The following is a 22,993-nucleotide window of genomic DNA, read 5'->3' as shown; positions in this document are numbered from 1 at the left end:
CCCCTTGCGCCACCAGGGAGGCCCTTATTTTACTTCTTTAATAAAGAAATTTATTTTAAGGAAATGACTCATAAGATTGTGGGGCCTGGCAAATCTGCCATTTGTAGACAGGCCAGCAGGCTGGAGCCAGGCGGGAGTTGATGCCGCAATCTTGAGGGTAGAATTTCTTCTCTAGGAAACCTGTTTTAGTTCTTAAGGCCTTCAAATGATCAGCCAGGGCCCACCCATACTATCGAATGTAATCACCTTTATTTAAAGTCAACTGATTGTAGATGTTAACCACATCTGCAAGAAACCTCCAGCAAGCGAAATTAAAATTTGATTATGTCAGTGGGTGCGGCCCAGTGGACATATATAAAACTCACCCTCATAACAAGTATCTCAGGGGTAGGGACATCTTGGGCCTGTCTTAGAGATGCTAATTCATCAGATCGGTGGAAGGGGCCTGGGAATTTTTTACAAGGTATGTAGGCAATTTTCATGTTCATCTGGGGTTGGGAACCAGTAGACCAGATGACCCCTAGACTGTGGGCCTATTCATCACAAACAAGACGCTGTGGCCTGGCGTGCGGTTGGTACTAGGAAACACTGATCTCTCTGTCCTGTCAAGCTTAGGCATCCAGGCTCGGGCAGCCAAGCTCATGGCAGCTTCACATCCCACAGTCCATAAGCAATAAGTCCTGTGGGAGGATTGGGGCCTGGTCTAACAACTGAATTAGTAGATCTGGGCTGCTCCAGAAAACACATTGCCTCCTAGAGCTAAACACCCTCTGACCTCTGAGAGGGGTCATCTGTAAATGGTGGGGAGTAGGCTTGTTAGATCCTCTTTTTTCAGGGCAGGGCTCTGAGGCCAGCAAAAGAATGCAGAGTAGAGGTCTGTATCCCCCCACACTCCCCTTTGTGTCTCCCCATTTTCCCCTCTGTATCCCCTCCACCCTCCTCTCTGTATCTCCCCATCTCCCCTCTGTGTTCCCCACTCTCCTTTCTATATCCCCCCACTCCTCTGTGTTCCCCCACCCTCCCCTCTGTATACTGCTACTGCTCAGCATGGAAAGCAATTTGTTGCCTAGAGAAAAACTCTGGACTTGGGGAGGCCTGGCGATGATGAAGGACTCCACTTTGGAGTAAAAAGAGTCCCAGGATTGAGAGGTGGGATCCACCTCTCATTTACCTTCTGGATGTCCGTCCAAGTCTGGTTCCTCCCCTGGAATATGGGGCAGTGAATGACTCCCCAACAGGTGGTCATGGGGAGGGATGAGTTCATTGAGCAAGAGAGACTGGGAAGGTGTTTGCTTTCTATAAGTAACCATTCCTTCTAGAAAAGTTCTATGTTGCAAGATGATGTAGCCAATGCCACTCACTGGATAGCATTTGTCAAGTTCCCAGCCGTGGGCAGGCAGTTATGTAGTTGAAACACGCCAGGCCAAAAGTCCTGGCTGATGCCTCATCCTCTGGTCCCTCCTGTCTGCCTAGACACCGCCCCCTCCCCCACTACCACCACCACTGCATTCAGCAGGGAGAAGGACCCCAGACTTTCCAGGACCCCGGGAGCACCCAATTACAGTGAGAAGCCCCCAGGCCTGGAACCATGACGGCCACAGAGCATGTCTGCAAGCAGAAGAGATCGAGGGAGGAGTCTGGGCACGCATGCGTGTGGATCTGTGTGGGTCTGTGTGGCTCTGAGGAGAAGCACACCCCCAGAGGCTTGTGCACTAGGAGGGAAGGGCCCAGGGAGGGAAGCCTGGTCAGCCCCAGGATGATTTGTCATTGCCTAATGAGATTAATGAGCCCTGGGGGCTGGTATGCAGCAGTGCTGGGGTACTCATTAGAAGCAGATGCTCATGGGAATGATAGCAAGTGGGGGCTGTGGGTGGAGCGAGCTCACCCACCAGGTGGTTTCCATTAATCTGTGGGTGGGGCCAAGAGTAAGGCAGCTGAGCTCTGTTCCCCCTCCCTTTCTCTCCCTTGCTGACTCTATGAGGAATGTGGCAGACTGGCTGCCCTAGGCTCTGACCAGCTGAGGGCCAGGGAAGGGAGGCCTGTGTGTTGGGGAGAGCCCCTGGCTTGCTATTGTAGCCCCAATCTGGCACCCTGTACGTGCTCAATAAATACCTGCCGGACATCAGAGACAAGAAGGGCCAGAGGCAAAGGAGGGGGAGGTTGGCTTCGACCATCTAGGATTTTCTCCCGCCTCCAGAAGCTCTCCTCCTCCTCCTCCCTTACAGCCTCTATATCTGCGGGGGTGTTCTGACCACTGCTCAGCTAACCCTAGATTTCTAAAGAACCCTGGAAGTCCTGGAGGGCCCAGGGAAGACAGCTCTGTGGCCTCCTAACCTATAATTTGGTTTTCAAACCCATGAGCAGGGAGGTCTGTGGGGACCAGAAGGAGCCAACTCTGTGCCACCCCACCCTGTTCAAATGTGTGTACACGCTCACACACCCAAGCACAATGTCATACAAACTCACTCACATACTCACTCTTAACAACTTCGGTGAGATATAATTTACATACCATGAAGTTTACCCATTTAAAGTGTATGATCCAATGGTTTTAGTTTATTTACACAGTTGTGCAATCATCATCATTATCTAATTTTAGAACATTTTCATCTTCTCCAAAAGAAAACTTGAATCATTAGTTACTCCCCATACCTCCACCCCCTATTTCCCAGCCCTAAGCAACTGCTGCTAATCTACTTGCTGTCTCTATAGGATAGCCTCTTCTGAACATTTCATATACATGGAATCATGTAATTAGTAATCTTTTGTAACTGCGTTCTTTCACTTATGTTTTCCAGGCCCATCTATATTATAGTATATATCAGAACTTCATCTCTTTTTATGGCCTAATAACATTCCATTGTATGGTACATTTTGTCCATTCATTCATCAGTTAATGGACATTTGCAGTGTCTCACTTTTTGGCTTGTTATGAGCAGTGCTGCTCTGAATATTCCTGTGTGAGTAGTTGCGTGTGTGTTGATTTCTCTTGGATGTGTACCTAGGAGTGGATTTGCTGGATCGTATGGTAACTCTACTGCCAAAGTGTTTTCCAAAGTTATCATACCATTTTATACTCCCATCACTATTGCAAAAGCATTCTAACCTCTCCACATCTGCACCAACACTTGCTATTATCTGTCTTTTTGATTACACCACTTTAGTCCATGTGAAGTGATATCTCATTGTGGTTTTGATTTGCATTTCCTGAATGACTAATGGTTGAACATCAAGCATTAATTGGTCATTTGTCTATCTTCTTTCAAGAAATGCTTTACAAATCTGTTGCCCATTGATTCAGCTGGGTTATTTGAGTTGTAAGTGTCCTTTATATGGCCAATCCTTTATGGGATATATGGTTTGCATATTTTTTCCCATGGGTTGGCTTTCACTTTCTTGGTGGTGTTCTTTAAAGAGCAAATTTTTAAATTTTTATTAAGTTCAGCTTATCAGTCTCTATTATTGCTTGGGCACACCCACATGCTTACATACTCAGCTTCCTGAGCTTCTATTTTCCCAAGAAAGGTCCTAGGGTATGATTTGCTCCCAAGGCCCCCCCTCACCCTCAGCTTCTGCCTTTGAGGACTCTTCTCCTGCATATTGACACAGATTCAGGGAGAGGGGCATGCCCAGAGTCAAGGGAGCTTGGTCTGGGTGGGTGAGGGGGCCTGGGGAGGGGAGGCTCCTTCCAACACTGCAACTTTTCCGGGTTCCAAGACCAAGGCTCTGTCTTGGGTTTGGGAGTCAGGGTACTGGAGATTGCACATCAATGAAATATTTGTATGCCCTCATGACCTCACCTAAGAAATGAGGGGATCAGATTAGACAATCCTTAGAAAAGGTTTGCAACCTGGGCTCCATAGTCCCCTGAAATTGTATGCACAATCCTGGGTATGGCAGTAGTGCCAGAGTCTTCACCAGATTTCCAAGGATGCACTGAGCCGGATAGGTACAGACCCGCCAACCAATAGGGTCCTGATAGCTCCAAAATGTAGCTAAATTCTACAGTGATATTTCCTTCTGCCCCTAGGTGGGTACAGCCCTGGAGCTGCTTCCCTTACCTTAGGGATCATGAGGCATTGGCTGCACGTAGCCAGACCACCCAGCTGTCAGAACTCAGCACACGGAGCAGCCGCTGGTCTGTGCCCTCCAGAAGTGAGTGTACTACTGAGGACACTCAAGCAGTCACCTCTGGCACCCCTGATGCCACTCTACTGGTATGAGGCAAAGGGGAAAGAATGCCAACACGTGGTGGCAGCTCCCCTCTCAAAAGGCCCCGGCATGGCTTTGGGCAGCAGGAAATCCAGGGCAGGAAACGGCTGGGGCCCAAGCCACCGCCTTGCTCCCATCTGCAGAGCATCAGTGGGGGTGGGGGTTCTCCAGGGGGGGGCGGGGAGGAAATGAGAATAAACACAAGTGAGCGGAGAGGGAAGGGGGGGGGGGGGCTGTGGCCCCAACCCCTTGGCAGCCCATGAAGGGAAGTGACACAATGAGGAATGTGTTTCCCTCTGCCTGTCCCCTGCGTGGGGGTGGAAGGCAGAGCCCTGAGAATGGGCAGACCCCAACAGGGGCCAGGGGGCACATGCTGGAATAGCATAGGAGGGGGGCTCTGAAGGCGGGGGACTGGGCAGCAAAAGGGGGGAGATAGACAGGAAGGGCAACCCTGAGTAGGCGGGGCACTCATCCGGCTGTCTCCAGGCTCCACTCTGCCTAGGAGTTCTGGGGTCTTCAGCTTCCATGTTCCCTGACCCACCTAGCTGTGGGGCGCCATCCCTGTATGCCTGAGTGTGGAAGCCACCCCTCCTCTAGGAAGCTGACCCCTTCTGGTGACTGTGGCTTTTTTGTCAAGGGACTCAGGATCTTGTAGTCCTTAGGATGAAAGGGTACTGAGGTATGAGGACCCCTGGCCATGGATCAGGCTTAGCAGAGAATTCTAGTTCTCTCCCCTCCTCCTCTCATGTTTATGTCCCCAAGTGAGACTGTTCAAAAACAGGCCCCCTGGTGGGACAGCACCTCCCCATCCTGGACACCCATTTCCTCTCTCCCCAGCAGGGAGCTGGCTCAGTTAACCCCCTCTTGCCCATAATCCAGACATGTCCCCGAGGCGTTGGCAGTTAGAGCCAGGAGCATCTGGCCTGGGGTTAGCCAGGCCTTGGAAAGCATGTTAACCTACACATTTCCACCGATCTTCTTCCTGCCATAGCCCCTTTTGACAGTTTGATTGCAGGAGTCCCCCGTCCTCACTGTCTGCCTCATGGATTCCTGGGTGCTAGGATCGGGGTAGAGTAGATGTTAACACTCAGGGAGCAAGCAGGGAGGTTGCAGCCCCCTTCCAGGATCCCAGGAGGGGAGGTCTCCAGGTTAGCAGTTCTCTGGGGTCACGAGCCTGCTCTGATTTGGCTCAGGAACCCGTGGTCACCTAGGCATCTCTCCCCCTGGCTATGCCCAAAGAAAGGACGTGAATAAGGAGAAAGGCCAGTGCACCCACACTCACCATGGTAGTGAGTAGTAGTTCCAGAGAGCTGCCAGTCTGGTGTTGAGCTGGGGGCCAGATGGACAGCAGAGGGTCCTCAATGAGCAGTAATTGTGCCCTCAGCCTTGCCCCCGAAGTTCCCTGAGAGGTGATGAAGGAGAGGAAGAGGTGCACCCTGGACATGTGATTGAGTTTGAGCCAGATGAGACAGACACTACTCTAACAACTTACCTGTAATCACTCTTCCTGGGGGTAATGCCATCTTCTGTCCTGTCCTGCTGGAGCTCAGCCCAGAAGTGGTGCTTCCTTCGCTCAGCACTGTAGGAGACCCTGGAGGTTGGGGGGTAGGAGGTGTGTGGAAGGAAGGTGGGCAGGCCCCTTCAGCCTCAACTCCTCATCTGGAGAATGAGGGGCAGGTCCAGGTGGCTTCCAGCCCCGAGGGGTTGGAGATCCAGGAGAGCAACCAGTGGTCATCAATGGCCTGCTTCCTCACCTGCCATGTGCGAACTCCAGAGGGACAGAAAGCTGTACAAACACCTCTCCACAGCCAGGCTCAAGATTCTACCTTTGTATAGAAATTCACAAAAGAAATTCACAAAATTCTCAAATGACTCTCAACAGCCCTAGGAGATGTTTAGGACACCTGGGAGGTGGAAGGCAGTGGCACGTGCTCTGAGACCTCCCAAGCTCTTTGGGATTCTGTGTCTTCCCTGCCATCTCTCCGGCCAGTGCCCCTTGGTAGTACTAGAAGAGACCAGTCTAGGAGCAGGCTTCACCATCAACCTCCGAACTAGCAGTGAGGGGAGTAGGATTTACTAGGAACTTAAGTTTCCAACACTGGGGACGGTGAGGCAAGGTCCCAGGGGAGCGGTGTGGACCCCCACACCGTGGAAGAGGTGTGAGAGCCTTCCCACTTGCCTCCCACAGGGACCTGAGGAACAACGTCATCAGCACAGTGCAGCCGGGCGCCTTCCTGGGTCTGGGGGAGTTGAAGCGCTTGTGAGTGGCATGTCCTGCCCCCAAAACCTCCCAGCCCTCCCCTTGCCCCTGGGGAAAATCCGCCCAGCTCCCATAAGCACCCACCCACCTAGTCACCCCACAGTTCCTACTCTCCTGCCCCAGCCGCCCCTCCCCCCATACAGCAGATTGGCTGGGATCAGACAAGTGAACATTTCCACGCCCATCTCCTGTTTCATCCTGCTCTCCACACAAGCCCCAGCCACACGCATGTCCTGCATGAGAGGGTCCAGGCATTTCCATGTGGCTGACTCGCTGAGGTTGTGTGTGTATCTCTAGAGATCTCTCCAACAACCGGATTGGCTGTCTCACCTCCGAGACCTTCCAAGGCCTCCCCAGGCTTCTCCGACTGTGAGTGAGGGTTGGAGAGGGGGGAGGGGAAATGGAAAGTGCACCCCAAGGAGGGCTTGGGAGGAAGAAGACAGCACCAAGCCACGATGGATTCTTGCATGCTCTTCGCTCCCTCCCTCTCTCCTCTGGCCTCAGGAGATCCTGAGGTCTTATCTCACTGTGTCCTGCTCCCTACAGAAACATCTCTGGAAACATCTTCTCCAGCCTGCAGCCTGGGGTTTTTGATGAACTGCCAGCCCTTAAGGTTGTGTGAGTATCCTTTCCCCGCCTCAGGACTCAGATCCCTGTTCCTTCCCTGCCCAGGAGCGAGACCATCGTGACCATCATGTATGAGTAGGCAGGACTGACAGTGGCTGAGATGCCACCCTGTTTGCTTTCCCAGGATTGTGGGCAGTGGAGGTGATGCACACACACCCAAGCATGCTCTCTCTAGTCTCAGTCTTCCTCCCTGGGGCTCCATCCCCAGCCCATACATCGTGCCCCCCACTACTCCATGGCTCCTGTACCCACTCTGCAGGGACTTCGGCACCGAGTTCCTGACATGTGACTGCCACTTGCAATGGCTGCTGTCCTGGGCCCGGAATCAATCCCTGCAGCTGTCGGAGCGTACACTCTGTGCTTATCCCAGTGCCCTGCATGCCCAGGCCCTGGGCGGCCTACGGGAGGCCCAGCTTCGCTGCGGTGAGCCAATCCCTACCCTACCTAACTTCTCCAGGCCTTGCCTGCCCCTCCAGTGCCAGACTCCTCCTGAAGGGCCCCCCACTGGCTCTAAGTGTTATTAGGGAGGGGTACACACGTTCTTCAGGGCATCCTTCCCCTCAGGTCCCACTGGGGGCTGGCCCTCCCTCAGTTCTAAACTTTTCATGGGGCTGCTTCTTAGTTTATGTTTTTATCTGTTCCCACCTCTTTTTTTTTTAAGATTTATTTATTTATGCATATAAGAACTGGGGTACAGGCCAGAGGTGCGGGGTGGGGGGTGGTGACAGGATTCACCAGAGACAGAGTGGGGAGCAGAACAGGCAGAATGACTGAAATACGCCACTGAGGGGAGCAGCGGGCGAGTCAGGAGAGGTCTGCTGCACCATGTGGGTAGCCCCCTGGCCAGCCAGGGATCGAACTCATGCTGCAGAGGCTGCAGATAGCTTCATAGTGCTGTGCTCAACCCCTTGCACCAGGGAGGCCCCCTGTTCCCACCTCTTGAGGTGACAAGTGTGCTGTGGAAATGAACACTTTTATTTAACATAACCCACCCATTCCTCTCCTTTGCTCTTATCTCTGGAGACTTTCTCTTCCTCATTTTCCATCCCAGCTGGCGAGGGCCCCATATGAAGGGGCCAGGCCCTAGTCCTGCTGAGTTCTCCCATAAGCCTGTGCATCCAGGTCTCATCACTGGTGTCACCTCCCACAGAGGGGGCCCTGGAGCTGCACACGCACCATCTCATCCCATCCCTACGCCAAGTGGTTTTCCAGGGTGATCGGCTGCCCTTCCAGTGCTCCGCCAGCTACCTGGGCAATGACACCCGCATCCGCTGGTACCACAACCGGGCCCCTGTGAAGGGTGATGAGCAGGCAGGCATCCTCCTGGCCGAGAGTCTCATCCATGACTGCACGTTTATCACCAGGTAACTCGCCCTGCTGCCCCTTCCCAGCCACAGCACAGTGTGGGGTGGGTGGTGGCAACGGTACCATCACCCCCCGCAAGAGAGTCATGTCCAGATGTGTTCCTTAGTGTGTGTTCATATGTGTAAGGGTGTACGCATGTGTGTGTGTGTGTTCATGGCGATCTAGGACTAAGTCATGAATGGTCTGGCTAGAGGACAGATATTAAACATTTGACAGAAAAAAAATGATTATACTATATCTCACATTTCTTTAGTGCCTCTACAATGTATTTAGCAGCTCTCACCTATCTTATTGGATTTACTTTCTTTAATAGACCTGCAATGGTAATATTAGCTCCATGATAAAGATGGAGAAATTGAAGCTCAGAAAAACAGTATCATAAGTTCAATCAGAATTAAAGGAGTATGTACTTATATCCCTTGATTAAGGATCAAAGAATGAAAAACTGGTGCCCTGCAGGCCCTTGGGTGGGGTGCCGTGGGGGGCCAGGCCAGGGCAGTAGGGAGGGTGGCCCCGCCAGAGTGCCTCGCCGAGCCAGCCCTCCGCCGCCCGCCTGCAGTGAGCTGACCCTATCTCACATCGGCGTGTGGGCCTCGGGCGAATGGGAGTGCTCCGTGTCCACGGTCCAGGGCAATGCCAGCAAGAAGGTGGAGATTGTGGTGCTGGAGACCTCCGCCTCCTACTGCCCTGCTGAGCGCGTGGCCAACAACCGTGGGGACTTCAGGTTTGTCTGCTCTGCTGCCCCAGAGACCCAACACTGTCCCCAAACTGTCCCCAGCCCCCACCCTCGACCCCTCTTCTGAGACAGTGACCAGGATCTCCCCATCCACCCTGGCAGCTGAGTCCCAAATATGGAAAAAACACATCCTTTTGTCATTCAGCGCCAAGTCCTGCTGTTGTAGGGAGACCTTATCTTTTTGTGTAAGATCACCATCTAAGATGTGCTGCAGAAATCAAAAAGTTTTTTTTTTTTTACAAAAATTTTTTATGCATATGAAAGCTGGTGTGCAGGCTGGAGGTGCGGGGGGTGAGAGGACCCACCAGAGACAGAGTGGGGAGCAGAACAGGTGGATCCACTGAAATACACTGCTGAGGGGAGCAGCAGGCCATACAGGAGAGGTCTGCTGCGCCATGTGGGTCAGCTCCCTGGCCAGGATCGAACTCTGGCTGATAATAGCTTCATAGTGCTAAGAATTAACCCCTTGAGCCACCAGGGAGGCCCCCAAAAGTTTTTAATTTCTCCCTTCATTAATAGTTTACAAAGCTGTCCCATCAAAGAATATCACATTTTAATATCCCTGCGACCCAGCGCCAAGTTAGGCAGGGTACTGTACAGCTAAACATGTCCAGGGCCCAGTGACAGCACTACCTGAGCAAACAGAACTGAAAAGAGGCGGAGTTTGGGAATCTTAAGGACAGTCCAAACCCCCACTTCCGAGTCCTTCTCCCAGGCACCAAGGGGAAGCATCATAATTCTAACTGCAGAAAGAGACCTTTGCCCTGAGGGGCCTGGGTGACCTGCAACTTTCAGCCTCTGCCCACAGGTGGCCTCGAACTCTGGCTGGTATCACAGCCTACCAGTCCTGCCTACAGTACCCCTTCACCTCGGTGCCCCTGAGTGGGGGTGCCCCCGGCACCCGAGCCTCCCGCCGTTGTGACCGAACTGGCCGCTGGGAGCCTGGGGACTACTCCCACTGTCTGTACACCAACGACATCACCCGGGTGCTCTACACCTTCGTGCTGGTGAGGCCAGGAGAGGAGGGAGCTGGTCTGATCCCAGGAACAGCCAGGGAAGAAGCCCATGGATCCACAGGAGGGTCTCAGGGAAACTTCCCTCTAGGGTGCTCCTTGGGGATGCAGTGAGGGGCTGTGGGGCTGCATCTGGGCTCCCTCCCTAGCCTTCCTTCCAGTGAGTTCAGATCTACAGGGAAGTGTGGGCTAGAGCACTTTATCCCCCAACACATCAAGGGCAGCCTTAAAGGGGAAATCAGGGAGAGCACCAGGGCGTCCCATTGTCCTGAGGCCAGTGGAGCTAAAAGCCAGCTGCCTTGAGTTGTGATGAGCTCATTGCCACATACAACCTCCTGTCTTGATTAGACCCAGCTGGTGGGCTAGACGCCTCTCCAGGCTCCGCTGCCCTGAGTATCGGCACAGAGGAGGGGGCCCCCTAGGGGCAGTTCTCAGAGAGAAGGAGCAAGACTGGAAGATCCTTTTTCTTTCCCCAACACCTTCAGATGCCCATCAATGCCTCCAACGCTTTGACCCTGGCCCACCAGCTGCGAGTGTACACAGCTGAGGCTGCCAGCTTCTCAGACATGATGGATGTGGTCTATGTGGCTCAGATGATCCAGAAATTTTTGGGTTATGTTGACCAGATCAAAGAGGTGAGATTCAACTGGGCTCTGGGGCCCCTGTAAATCCCCCCAACCTGCCATTTGCTCAAGCTTTTCATTCCCCAACCCCCCAACCTCTGAGGCCTAAACCCCACTGCTGCCCTCAGTGACTTCTCTGCCCATCCCAGCTAGTGGAAGTGATGGTGGACATGGCCAGCAACCTGATGCTAGTGGACGAGCACCTGCTGTGGCTGGCCCAGCGCGAGGACAAGGCCTGCAGCGGTATTGTGGGTGCTCTGGAGAGAATTGGGGGGGCCGCCCTGAGCCCTCACGCCCAGCACATCTCTGTGGTAATGTGGGTCAGCTGGATGGGAGCTTCTGGGGGCAGGGCTTAGCACTAGGAGGGAGCTTAAAGTGGACAGGGGCTTCCCTGGTCACCCAGGAAAGAAATACTTCTCCCAGGCAGCAAGTGTTCCAGGTGCACCTGCCAGGTACCCAGCTGGCAAGAAAACCAAGCATGGCTAAGTTCCCTGTTGTGTGGAATCAATTTCAAGTTGTTAAGGGCAGTGCGGAGAGAAGAGAGGCAGCTAATGCTGGAGAAGGCAGGGAACCAGGTTGAAAGCTAGCCCAGTGGGGATAAAAGCGTAAGAGAAGGAATTGGAGGAAGGCTAGTGGTAGGGGGCAGCACTGTGATGGTGACTCCAGTTCCCCAAGATGAGGGTGACATTGCTGATGGTGGAGGCTTGAGCCAATTAACAGCCACAGCAGAGCCTCTGCTCCTTTGGGAGACAGAGGAAGTTGGACATGGGCCCTGCTCTCCTACTTATTTGGGGCAGCAGAACTAGTACGAGTCAAGAAGTGAGAGATGCAAGTTAGTGAGCAGGAGGAAGGGACTTAGGAAGAAGGAAAAGGTGCTGTGGCTTGGGGTGAGGAGACTCCATGGCAGGTGTCAAATCACCAAGCCTTGAGAAGACAGAGAGGAATAAAGAAAGAGGGGAAAATCTGCAGACAGGGACTGTGCAGTGTCCAGCAGGAGAAGGCCAAGTGATGGCCGCCAAATCTCAAATGGTGAGTGACAAGTTCCCTGTCCCCAGAACTCAAGGAACGTGGCATTGGAGGCCTACCTCATCAAGCCCCACAGCTACGTGGGCCTAACCTGCACAGCCTTCCAGAGGAGGGAGGCAGGAGTGCTGGGCGCTCGGCCCGCTGGCTCTGGCCAGCATCTATCACTGGAGCTGGAACCACTGGCAGATCAGCAACTCCGCTTCCGCTGCACCACCGGGAGGCCCAACATTTCTCTGTCATCCTTCCACATCAAGGTGGGCACTTGGGGTAGGGGGAAAGAGAACAGGATGATGCTAAGGAGGAAGGTGTTCAGATGCAGGTGCCGGGTGGAGGTGGGGGTGTGGGATGAGAGGAAGCAGAACCCAGATAAGAGGGTGGGCAATGGGAGGAGGGGGCTGTAAGACATAAGCACCCCAGTGGATCCTGGGTGTCCCTGAGGAACTCCTATGTCCCCCCAGAACAGCGTGGCTCTGGCCTCCATCCAGCTGCCGCCCAGTCTGTTCTCATCTCTGCCGGCTGCCCTGGCTCCCCCAGTTTCCCCAGACTGCACCCTGCAACTGCTCGTTTTCCGAAATGGCCGCCTCTTCCGCAGCCACGGCAACACCTCTCGCCCTGGAGCTGCTGGGCCTGGCAAGAGGCGTGGGGTGGCCACTCCAGTCATCTTTGCGGGAACCAGTAAGGGAATGAACTCCCCACACCTCACAGGATCCTCCCAAGTGTCTGCCCTGTGCCCCTTCATCCTGTCCTTCCCTTGCCCGCAGCGCCCCCTAATGCCTGATGGAGTTGGCACTGGATAGTGGCCCCTCACCATTTCCTGGGAAGATGGGGAAGAGAAAAGGTTCAGGAAGACACTGGATTTTATATCTCAGAGTTGCCAAAATTCAAAAGGGCTATATGGACGAACACTCCACCCACCTTGGTCTCTCTCCATCCCACCTTCCTCACCTGGTGTCAACTTCCCCTCCCCAAATCCTTTCTGCACCTTCTATTTTTTTGACCCTGAACACCCAGGCCCAGAGTCCTTTTAGGGTGCAACGCTCACTTGGCATAGGGCAGGCCACCTCTCAGTGCTTGTATTTTGATTCATCCCTGTGTCTCCCCATTAGACCAAAAACCTAGAGGGCAGGCCCTCGCTGATGTCACACCACATCCCCCAAGGCCAGCACAACACCCTGCTGGGTGGGTGTTCACTGCAAGCTTGGCGGCTGCTGCTGAGTCCTGCAGAGCCAGCCCAGAAGGCCTGGGGCCTATCTGTGTGACCTTCCCCCTCCCCATAGGTGGCTGTGGCGTGGGAAACCTGACAGAGCCAGTGGCAGTGTCACTGCGGCACTGGGCTGAGGGGGCAGAACCTGTGGCAGCTTGGTGGAGCCAGGAGGGGTCCGGGGGGCCCGGGGGCTGGAGCTTTGAGGGCTGCCAGCTCCGTTCCAGCCAGCCCAAAGCCAGCTCTCTGCACTGCCAGCACTTGGGCAACGTGGCTGTGCTCATGGTGAGTGTCATGGGGCTGGGGGCAGGGCGGGCAAGGCAGGAAGGACTATATACCAGGTGGGGGCAGAGAACTATGATCACCTGGGGCCACAGAGAAATACAGAAAGGACAGCAGCCTCTCAGGCCTCCCAGTTGTCAGGACTCATGGGGAAGTGTCCCTCAGGTCTCCCCCACAACTTTTCATCTTTCAGGAACCAGGGAGATAGGCCAGGACACCAAGGGTCAGCCTCTGCTCTGGCTTTCCAGTCCTCACTTCCTTTTTCTTACTCTTGCCAGGAGCTGAGTGCTTTCCCCAGGGAGGTAGGGGGCTCAGGGGCAGGGCTTCATCCAGTCGTGTACCCCTGTACAGCCCTGCTGCTGCTCTGCCTGTTCTCCACCATCATCACCTACATCCTCAACCACAGGTGGGCACTTCGGTGGGGAGGGAGGGCCTGGTGGGAAGGCCACGGATCTCACTAAGTACTGATTATGTTCCTTTCCCAGGTGGGGCCACATGACTTGCCCAGGCTTTTGCCTACTTATTTATTGGCAGGTTCTAGGGTTGGAAAACACACTTTAAGGGTCAAGTCCTTCCTGCCCCAGGGCCTCTATCACATTCATACACATACCACCTGCATGCACACAGATATCTGCCTTCCCCCTTTGGCAGATACCCCAATGGCCTTGAGACCCCAAGGGCCTGACCTTGGGTAGCCCAACTGTTACTGTTGGTATCTGTTTCTGGAGTAGCTCCATCCACGTGTCCCGGAAGGGCTGGCACATGCTGCTGAACTTGTGCTTCCACATGGCCATGACCTCTGCAGTCTTTGCAGGAGGCATCACACTCACCAACTATAGGATGGTCTGCCAGGCGGTAAGCAGAAGGGACTGGGGTGGCAAGTGGCATGAGGGGGGCTCCGAAATTAGTGTTCATAACCTATGCATAGAGTAGGGAGGTACATAAGAAGAGAAAAAGGTGGTTCATGCTAATAGGTGCAGCTCCACAGTTCTGTGTTCTGCTTTATGGGGGATGGGAGGCATGAGAATAGAGGTGTCAGAAGCAGAAAAACTAGGACAGTGGTGACTGGCAGTGGAGGGAGGTAGCAACAGCAGGGTCATGGAGAATTCCCCAAGTGGGAGAAAAACCTGGGGTAGGAAGAGGGAGGGTAAGAGCGGGGACAGAACCTTGGAGAGGATCTGGGTGGAGGTGGGGGGTGGGAACATAAGAGGAGTGGGAGACCACTGTAAGTCTGAGACTCTGGGATGGTCCTGGTGATGGCAGCTGGGTCCCCCAGTCTCAGTGACCTGACCCCACAGGTGGGCATCACTCTGCACTACTCCTCATTGTCCACACTGCTCTGGATGGGAGTAAAGGCCCGTGTCCTTCACAAGGAGCTCACCTGGAGAGCACCCCCTCCACAAGAAGGGGACTCTACCCCGCCCGCTCCCCGTCCCATGCTCCGGTACATGCTTCCAGTTGTCAACTTTAAGTGGGGGAGGGCTTAAAGGGGTGGGGGAGGATTATGGGTATTTGTTCTCCCAGGGTGGATGCAGGGTGGGTCTGAGGTCCTAGGAGATCACTCTCCAAAGGCAGAAGAGCCAAGGCCTATGTGGCATGGAGTGGGCACTTCTTAGAGATTTTCAGACACGACAGAGCCAGGGAAGGAAATAACTTCAAAAGGCACTAGGCAGGGATCCTAGGAACCTGAGCGGCAACCCTAACTTCCACACTGTTTAGAATAAGAAAGGGCAGTTCTGACCTCTGTCCCATAAAACACTCTCAGCCAAGTCCCATAGGGACCCACTGGGTTGCCCTAGTGGCCTGTAATCCCCAGCAAAAACTTTTGACAAAGTTGAAGGCGAAAGAGGATGGGGCAGAGACCCTGAGGGTTCTGAGCACTTGATCCTCCCCTCTGGTTTGTCATCTCTCTGACCCCCAAACCCCATTCCTCTCCAGGTTCTATTTGATCGCTGGAGGGATTCCACTCATTATCTGTGGCATCACAGCTGCTGTCAACATCCACAACTACCGGGACCACAGCCCCTAGTGAGTGCTGCTACTGCTTGCCCTGAACCTACCCGCCGGGGCGCCAGGAGTCTTCTACTCCACTGGCAGGGGCACCTCCCAGACCCCCCCAGCCAGTGACCCAACCCACGTCCATGCATGTCTCTGCCTCTCCACTCACTATAACCTATCTCCCCAATTACCCAGCCCGCTGGCCTCCTCCAAGATGCTCCCCCTCCTCATCCACTGCATGTGTCTCCCCTCAGCTGCTGGCTGGTGTGGCGTCCAAGCCTAGGAGCCTTCTACATTCCCGTGGCTTTGATTCTGCTGATCACCTGGATCTATTTCCTGTGCGCAGGGCTGCGCTTAAGGGGTCCTCTGGCACAGAGCCCAAAGGGGAGCATCAATAGAGTCTCCCTGGAGCCAGGGGAGGAACTGAGGGGTTCCACCAGGCTTAGGAGCAGTGGCCCCCTCTTGAATGACTCAGGTTCCCTTCTGGCTACTGGAAGTACCGGGGTGGTAACACCCGGACCCCCGGAGGATGGTGATGGTCTCTATTCTCCCGGAGTCCAGCTGGGGGCGCTGGTGACCACGCACTTCCTCTACCTGGCCATGTGGGCCTGTGGGGCTCTGGCCGTGTCCCAGCGCTGGCTGCCCCGGGTGGTGTGCAGCTGTCTGTATGGGGTGGCGGCCTCCGCACTAGGCCTCTTCATCTTCACCCACCACTGTGCCAGACGCAGAGACGTTAGGGCCTCCTGGCGTGCCTGCTGCCCCTCTGCCTCGGCCCCCCATGCCTCCCCCAGAGCTGTGCCCGCTGCCCCAGAGGACGGCTCCCCAGTGTTCGGAGACGCCCCTTCCCTCAAGTCCTCCCCTAGCGGCAGCAGCGGCCACGGTCTGCCCCTGGGCCCCTGCAAACTCACCAACCTGCAGTTGGCCCAGAGTCAGGTGTGTGAGGTGGGGGTGGTGGCTCGCGGGGAAGGGGATCCGGAGCCCACGGGGTCCCGGGGGAGCCTCACCCCCCGCCACCCCAACAACTTGCACCACGGCCGCCGAGTGCACAAGAGTCGGGCCAAGGGGCACCGCGCGGGGGAGGCAGGAGGCAAGAACCGGCTCAAGGCCCTGCGCGGGGGCGCGGCGGCTGGGGGGCCCGAGCTGCTGTCCAGCGAGAGCGGCAGCCTGCACAACAGCCCGTCCGACAGCTACCCCGGCAGCAGCCGCAACAGCCCGGGCGCCGGCCTTCCGCCGGAGGGCGAGCCCATGCTCACGCCGTCGGAGGGCAGCGACACCAGCGCCGCGCCCCTCTCCGAGGCGGGCCGGCCGGGCCAGCGCCGCAGCGCCAGTCGCGACAATCTGAAGGGCGGCGCGCTGGAGAAGGAGAGCAAGCGCCGCTCTTACCCGCTCAACACCGCCAGTCTGAACGGCGCCCCCAAGGGGGCCAAGTACGACGACATCACCTTGACAGGCACCGAGGCGGCCGGGGGCGGCTGCATGAAGACGGGCCTCTGGAAGAGCGAGACCACCGTCTAGGGTGGGTGTGGGCGGCGCCTGAGGACAGGCTGGCCGCTGGCCTGATCCGACCTCTCGGTGGCCCTCAAAGACGTCGACCGGTACGTCACAGGTTTGATGCAGAGGTGCCCACGGCTGCATTCAGGCTCACCAGCTTTAGTCCTAGAGGCTAGGGGAAGGACAGGCAGAGGCCTACGGCTACCAAAAGGGCCATTCCTCTGGGGTAGCGACAGACAGTCCCAGAACCACAGGCATGAGCCATTTCTGCCCCAGCCCTGGCTAGTTTGGGCAGTCAAGTTGCCGGTGCCATCCAGAGTAAGGGATAGGTCCTGGCAGCCTGTGGAGTGCCAGCAGAGTGGACAGCCACAGTCCAGCCCGGGTGGGCTCCTTTCCAGGTACTCCCCACGTCTACCCACTCTGCCTCACTGGAGGTCACCAGGCTCATCAGGAACAGGATGGCAGCTTGAGAACTGTGTTCCCTCACTGCCCTCTGAAGACAGCTGTGCCGAGACCCTAGAGCCTCCCCCTATACAGTTTGTGGCTAACTAGGGAGCCAGTCTAGCAGATGAGCCAGGTGACCAGAACCATTGGAGTTAACAAGGTGCTGCTGTTCCATTAACTATGCAAGAGGGGATAGTGGGGGCAATGTGAAAGGCAGCTTCGGAGGTGAACTAGTCCACTAAAGGGGGTCAGGTGTAAAAGGGTGCAGTGGGATGCCATTCCCCCTGGAGTGGCACATAAACTACCCAGCAGGGCTTACAGGTGGCACTTCAGGACAGATGCAAGGCCCTCTACCTAAGCAGCCAACTCTGCCATGTACATGAGAGCAGCAGAGTGGTGCTTAGATCTGGGGCTGAACTGTCCTATAAACAATGCCCCCAAGAGAGGTCCCATGGCAAGGGTGCAGGTGGTGGTGTAGAAGCACTTACTGTTCAATTATAAGACCCATATCCGGTCCCATGTCTCTGAACACCACGGGACTGAGGAAGAGCACTTCCCTGCCTCCAGGAGGCCATATGGAAGAACACTCCCCACAGTTTGAGCCTCTAGCTCCATATTAGGGAGAAACCTCCCAAACATCAAAACCAGCTTCCTGCCTCACAGAAGCCCAAGCCAAATCCCTTGAGGCAGTAGGTGGGGTCCCTGCAGCTCACCTGGGGCCCATGCCTTCAAGATTTTTAAATACCAGCATTCACATTTTTCCCAACTTAAAAGCAACCACCAGCCATTTACTATAGGACCCAATGAAAGTGGAGGGAAACTTGGACTTATGAACAACAGGAAAACTAGGCCTGGGCCAGGCCCCCTCCCCAACTGTAGGCCTCCCCTCCCCCCAGTCTGATCACCAAGGCAAAAGACATAGGAGAGGGGAGAAAACCCACTGGCCCAGAGGGATCCTGTTATTTATGCTTGCTGCACAGACAATATTAGACAGAGGAAAAAAAGCTTTGTATTATTCTTCCACATATGCTGGCTGCTGTTTACATACCCTGCCAATGCCTTAGCACTGGAGAGCTTTTTGCAATACGCTGGGGAAAGGGGAGGGAGGGGACATAAGTGCCAAAGAAAACATGTTTTTAAAGGCTCGGGTTTTATACAATAGAATGTTTTCTAGCAGATGCCTCTTGTTTTAATATATTAAAATTTTGCAAAACCCTTTAAGCTATAACTCTATTCCACCCACGGTCCTTTTGTTATGAGGTAGAGGATATCATGACACCACACACAAGCCCACCAACACCTGCAAAGGGACACAGGCCCAGAGTCTCCCAGTTCCTCTGAGGGTTGTTAGCAGGAATGCCAACTGTCCCACGCCGACAGGGAGGCCCCATCAGGCCTGCAGCTGCAGTGTGTCCAATTCAAACCAGGAGCAGGAGAGCCTGCCATTCTCCCGGTCATCTAAGGAAAGCCATCCCACAGAACACGCATATATGCAACTTGCTCTCTGACACCCAAGGATGGGACTCTCCAACCCACCTGTCCCAGCATTCCCCGACTGCTACTGTAGGACCTGGGGTGCAATGAAATGGTCCCTTTAAACAAGAACTCACACAGACTCATTACTCTGGATATGATAGGCCTATGATCAAACTGCTATAAGAATGGGTGAGGTACCACCAATGAATGTACATTATGGAGGGTTAGAAACATTTGCGACAGCCTGTCTAGCAGCTTGAGCCCTCTGAAAGTCCCTCACTTCCTGAGGGGTACGCAGATACTGCTCTATTTCACTATCAGAAATGTTCTCATCACCAGTGATTGTGGAGACAGAGGGTGGGGGACAGACCCGCTTTGGGGGCTTCAACATGCAGGGTGGCAGGAGAAGGGCAGGACTAGGTGGTCGCTTTCCCTCAGGCAAATCTAAGGAACTACTTCCCACCTCCTCTTTTCCTTTTTCCTGTCCTTGCCCCAGTCCCTGAGGCTCCCCCTTCTGGGACTCCGGCTCTGCTGTTCCATCCCGAAAGGCCTTGCGGACCAATGTGTGGCGGTGCTGGAGAAGGTCATCAATGTGCTTAACCACAGACCGTTTGTTGAGTTTCAAAACCTGCAACCAGGCCAGTTGCTCTGCCATCTGCAGCAGCACAGCCAGCAATTCCTGCAAGCGGGAGGAAGCAGGGTAGGGCAGATCCACATTGGCCAATTTACAAAATCGGGCAAGGGAACATGTGAGACGATCTGAAGGCTGCAGTGACTGCCAAGCCAGAAAAGTAGCAGCAGTGATCACAGGCAAGGGATGCCGCCCCGTGACCAGCCACGTCTCGTCTGCCAGCTCCACCAACTGCAATGTTCGTGACAGCATCTTCTCCTTGTCTTCCACGTATTTGGCTGGCACAGAGGGGGAGGCCTGGAACAGTCTGAAGCTGAAACAATCAAAATGAGGGTCTGGTCTCAATGACTATAGGAAGCGTCTCTTCCAAAGTGAAGAAGAGCAGTCTACCCAAAAATGGGAAGCTTTTCTATCCCCTCCTCCTGAACACTCAAGCTTGCTGAGTAGCAGGTTTATACAGGTGCTGCAAGCAGACAGGGTGAGTCTTCTGCTTGTGAAGGGCAGAAGAATGTAGAAAGGAGGTAACATATCTTTAGCACCCTTCCTCCCCCATCAGCTATTATTCTGAGAGCTTTAAAATGTTCTCCTCTAGTCTACTCTGCACCTTGAAAACCTTGTGGGTAGTCATCCAAGAAGGAAATAATCAAACTCCAGGCCCCAGACTACTTGATACCAACAGTCTTTGCTTCCTACTATAGTCATCAGAAAAAGAATAGGATGCAACTACTTAAAAAGATTGAGTGGGATTAGTTTCAAACTCTAGCCTGTTATTTACTAATATTCTTTCAATTCAATTTGTAGACTGTCCTAATAAAGTAGGACTGTAGTCTCACAGGCTACATACAACATGAGCAGTGTGACCGACAGCCCTGGGCCAAGGCTAATACACACTTTCCTTACATCATTAGGTTGCTATGAGGGCAAAGGGATTTGTAAATTACATTCTACAAATGTAAAATGGGATTAACCTTATTAGTATTAGGAAGAGGAGAGCAAGAATAGGTTTTTCTCCCACACCTTTTAGATGGACTTTGGTAAAAAGGAGATAGTTGAAGATAGAAGGATTCAAGCCTAAGGAGCCGTGTCTCCTCCTAGACAGTACCTGCTACAGTAGGTCTTCACCAGGTCTGCCAAGCACAGAGATGGCACATCCAGCCCTAGAAGCTTCACTAGCTGCAAGTAGGTGCCAGAAAATACATCCAAATCTGCATACAACAGGGAGCAGATGGTTCCCATGGTCAGGGGCCAGTTATGCTGCCGGCAAGTGATTAAGACACAGCACCCAACCAACACCTCCTTCTTTTGTAGCCTGGCAGCCCGGATGCCAGAGTGTCGGTATGCCTGTTGGTAATAGGCAACTGCTGTGTCTTCAAATGTTGGTGGCAACTGCAGAACTCGACAGAGATCTCTCACTCGGCGGAGGCCTAAGAAAATCCACAGCAAAAGTTACAGAGGTCAAAGGAGCTACCTGTGCAGGTCCCATCAATTTCTGCTAAACTTGCCTCCAATACCAGATTCACAAATAACTCACCTTTCTATAACTCACAGTAGACGAAATAATACTGAAGTCATTCTAAAGGCATAAAGAAATTTGTAGAAAGAAGTCACATTTTAGTCCACCAGCTTTTGGAGACTTTGATTCAAGTCAATCCAAAATTTTGAAGTAGGCTCAATGAGTCTATATCAAACACACCCCCTGAACAAATACAAACTTTGTACTTAATTGCTACTTCTCTTAGCCATCCTTTATTTCAAATTACTATTCTCTTCTATGCTATCTTACACAATAACGCTGAAAACAGGGAAAACAAATAGATGGACTGGATCATCAAAATTTTCTTTAAAGTCCCAGCGACACCCGGGCCTCCCCGGTGGCGCAGCGGTTGAGCGCTGGGTTGCGAAACTGCTCACGGCCTCTGCGGCGCCGGTTCGATCCCCGGCTGCTCCCCGGCCACCGGAGGAGGGTCCCACATGGCGCGCAGACCTCTCCTGTCGCCCGCTGCTCCCCTCAGCAGTGTACTTCGGTCCTTCTGCCTGCTCTGCTCCCCGCTCTGGCTCTGGTGAATTCTCTCACCCTCCCGCGCTTCTGACTGTACCCAGTGCATGTATAAACAAAACAAACAAACCAGCAAACAAATAAATAAAGCATGCCTCTATTAAAAAAAAAAAAAAATAAAGTTTAAAAAAAAAAAAAAAAAAAAAAAAAAGTCCCAGCGACACCAAAGATCATCTCTCACCTCGTTGCTGGCTGCGACTAACTTGTTCATTTTCCCCTGTGCTTCGGGAATATGTTACTTCTGTAAAACAATGGACAAGTAGGTTGTTTAGCCATTATTCAGCGGACCCCAACCCTTCCACCACACAAAGGAGAATTCAAATCATTAGGCATCCGCTCCCTGTCTCACAGAAGGCCCAGGTCTATGCACTTAAAGGGCTATCTGTTTTTCTCCGCAAGCTGTATCAAATATACAGCTTGAGGAGCTTAGGACTGCACCACAGCAGCTCCAAGCATTTCGACAGTCCCTCGTGCGAGTTCAATAAGGGCAATTTTCCTGGTGCCAGATTTTGAGGACTGAACTGGTCAGGGTCTCAGAAAACAAAAGAAATTGAGTGTTTTAGCCAGTGCTAAAAATTACTTCGGAGTAACAGTATTTGCTGTGAAAAGAAGTGGCCCACCGTGACCTCACTAGGTAACGTCGTTACCAACGTCGTCCCACTCCTTGTTTCATTTACTGTACCTACTATATATGTCAGCTACCGCAATAGGTGCTAAACACACAAATGAATAGTATCCCTCGTTCACTTTACGCCGTCTTCTCCTTATCTAAACGGACATGTGACAATGAAAGGAAGGCAGATTAGAGGCATCTGATGCCAATCCCGCCACCGCACCAGGCGGTCCCCAGGCTCTGAAACGCTGGCACAGGTACCTCGGAGGTTGCCCTCGTCGCTGAAGGTGGTGGTAAGGGTCCCCTCGGTGACCACGCAGCCGCAGTCGGAGCAAACCAGCTGGCTCTGCGAGTAATGTGAGTCTTCCACGAGCTCAGTGGAGCCGCAGTCGGGGCAGCGGCCTCCAGCCGGCATCTCATAACCTGGCCAGGGCTGCAGAAACTATCGGATCGCCCCCTACGTCGGTAAAAACCACAGTACGTAGAACTAGTAGGGGAAAGTTCTAAGCGCTGCACCTCCTTTTTCCGGCCAGAGCGATCGCCGTATAGGTACGCAGCTCCCTCTTCCCTGCGATCGCGCACCACTTCCGGTCCGGGTTTGTTTTTTTTGGGACTCGGGTAGAAACATGAGTTAAGAGAGAAGGTTCCTAGTTGGATTGCGTCTCCGGTTTCCGGCTCTCTGGCATTAGATTGAGGTAAGCCAGGCCGGGAGTTGAATTTGAGTTATCTTCTTCCTGTGGACACGGGTAACAGAAAAGAAACTGTTGTCACGCCCAAACAATTCTTCGTTTTACGGAGCTAGAGGACTCGCAGGTTTTCCCTGTATCTTTGGTAATGACTCTTGGGTTAGGCCCTAGGACTAAGTATGTATATGAGGGTAGTGTGTAGTAAGAGTGCAGGAAACCGCTCTGCTTTCCAAGCGGCTTCCCCAGGCAAGGT

At 53.7% G+C, this 22,993-nt stretch overlaps 2 protein-coding genes across 2 annotated transcripts in view; one reads left to right on the top strand and one right to left on the bottom strand.

Moving 5' to 3' along the window:
* The window catches only part of ADGRA2 (adhesion G protein-coupled receptor A2), a gene marked incomplete at both ends in the record, with an annotated part of 32,927 nt that extends 16,069 nt beyond the window's left edge, over positions 1 to 16,858 (top strand). The window contains 17 exons of the mRNA XM_084231465.1: positions 6,401 to 6,472; positions 6,770 to 6,841; positions 7,019 to 7,090; positions 7,359 to 7,522; positions 8,250 to 8,463; positions 9,024 to 9,188; positions 10,009 to 10,207; positions 10,699 to 10,848; positions 10,986 to 11,147; positions 11,892 to 12,116; positions 12,321 to 12,537; positions 13,140 to 13,348; positions 13,624 to 13,751; positions 14,077 to 14,200; positions 14,644 to 14,789; positions 15,284 to 15,373; positions 15,598 to 16,858. Of these exons, the coding sequence (XP_084087591.1) occupies positions 6,401 to 6,472; positions 6,770 to 6,841; positions 7,019 to 7,090; positions 7,359 to 7,522; positions 8,250 to 8,463; positions 9,024 to 9,188; positions 10,009 to 10,207; positions 10,699 to 10,848; positions 10,986 to 11,147; positions 11,892 to 12,116; positions 12,321 to 12,537; positions 13,140 to 13,348; positions 13,624 to 13,751; positions 14,077 to 14,200; positions 14,644 to 14,789; positions 15,284 to 15,373; positions 15,598 to 16,858 (3,670 nt within the window). The remainder of the gene's footprint in view (positions 1 to 6,400; positions 6,473 to 6,769; positions 6,842 to 7,018; positions 7,091 to 7,358; positions 7,523 to 8,249; positions 8,464 to 9,023; positions 9,189 to 10,008; positions 10,208 to 10,698; positions 10,849 to 10,985; positions 11,148 to 11,891; positions 12,117 to 12,320; positions 12,538 to 13,139; positions 13,349 to 13,623; positions 13,752 to 14,076; positions 14,201 to 14,643; positions 14,790 to 15,283; positions 15,374 to 15,597) is intronic.
* A 2,110-nt stretch (positions 16,859 to 18,968) lies between these two features.
* BRF2 (BRF2 general transcription factor IIIB subunit) lies at positions 18,969 to 22,469 on the bottom strand (the record flags this gene model as incomplete). The annotated part of the gene is made up of 4 exons (XM_084231695.1): positions 18,969 to 19,698; positions 20,488 to 20,809; positions 21,623 to 21,682; positions 22,316 to 22,469. The coding sequence occupies 4 exons, from the start codon at positions 22,467 to 22,469 to the stop codon at positions 18,969 to 18,971; spliced, it is 1,266 nt and encodes a 421-aa protein (XP_084087821.1).
* Between the last annotated feature and the right edge of the window lie 524 nt (positions 22,470 to 22,993).

Source organism: Talpa europaea, assembly GCF_964194135.1.
Source record: "Talpa europaea genome assembly, chromosome: 4".
Classification (NCBI taxonomy): domain Eukaryota; kingdom Metazoa; phylum Chordata; class Mammalia; order Eulipotyphla; family Talpidae; genus Talpa; species Talpa europaea.
This window is presented reverse-complemented; position numbering and strand designations above follow the sequence as displayed.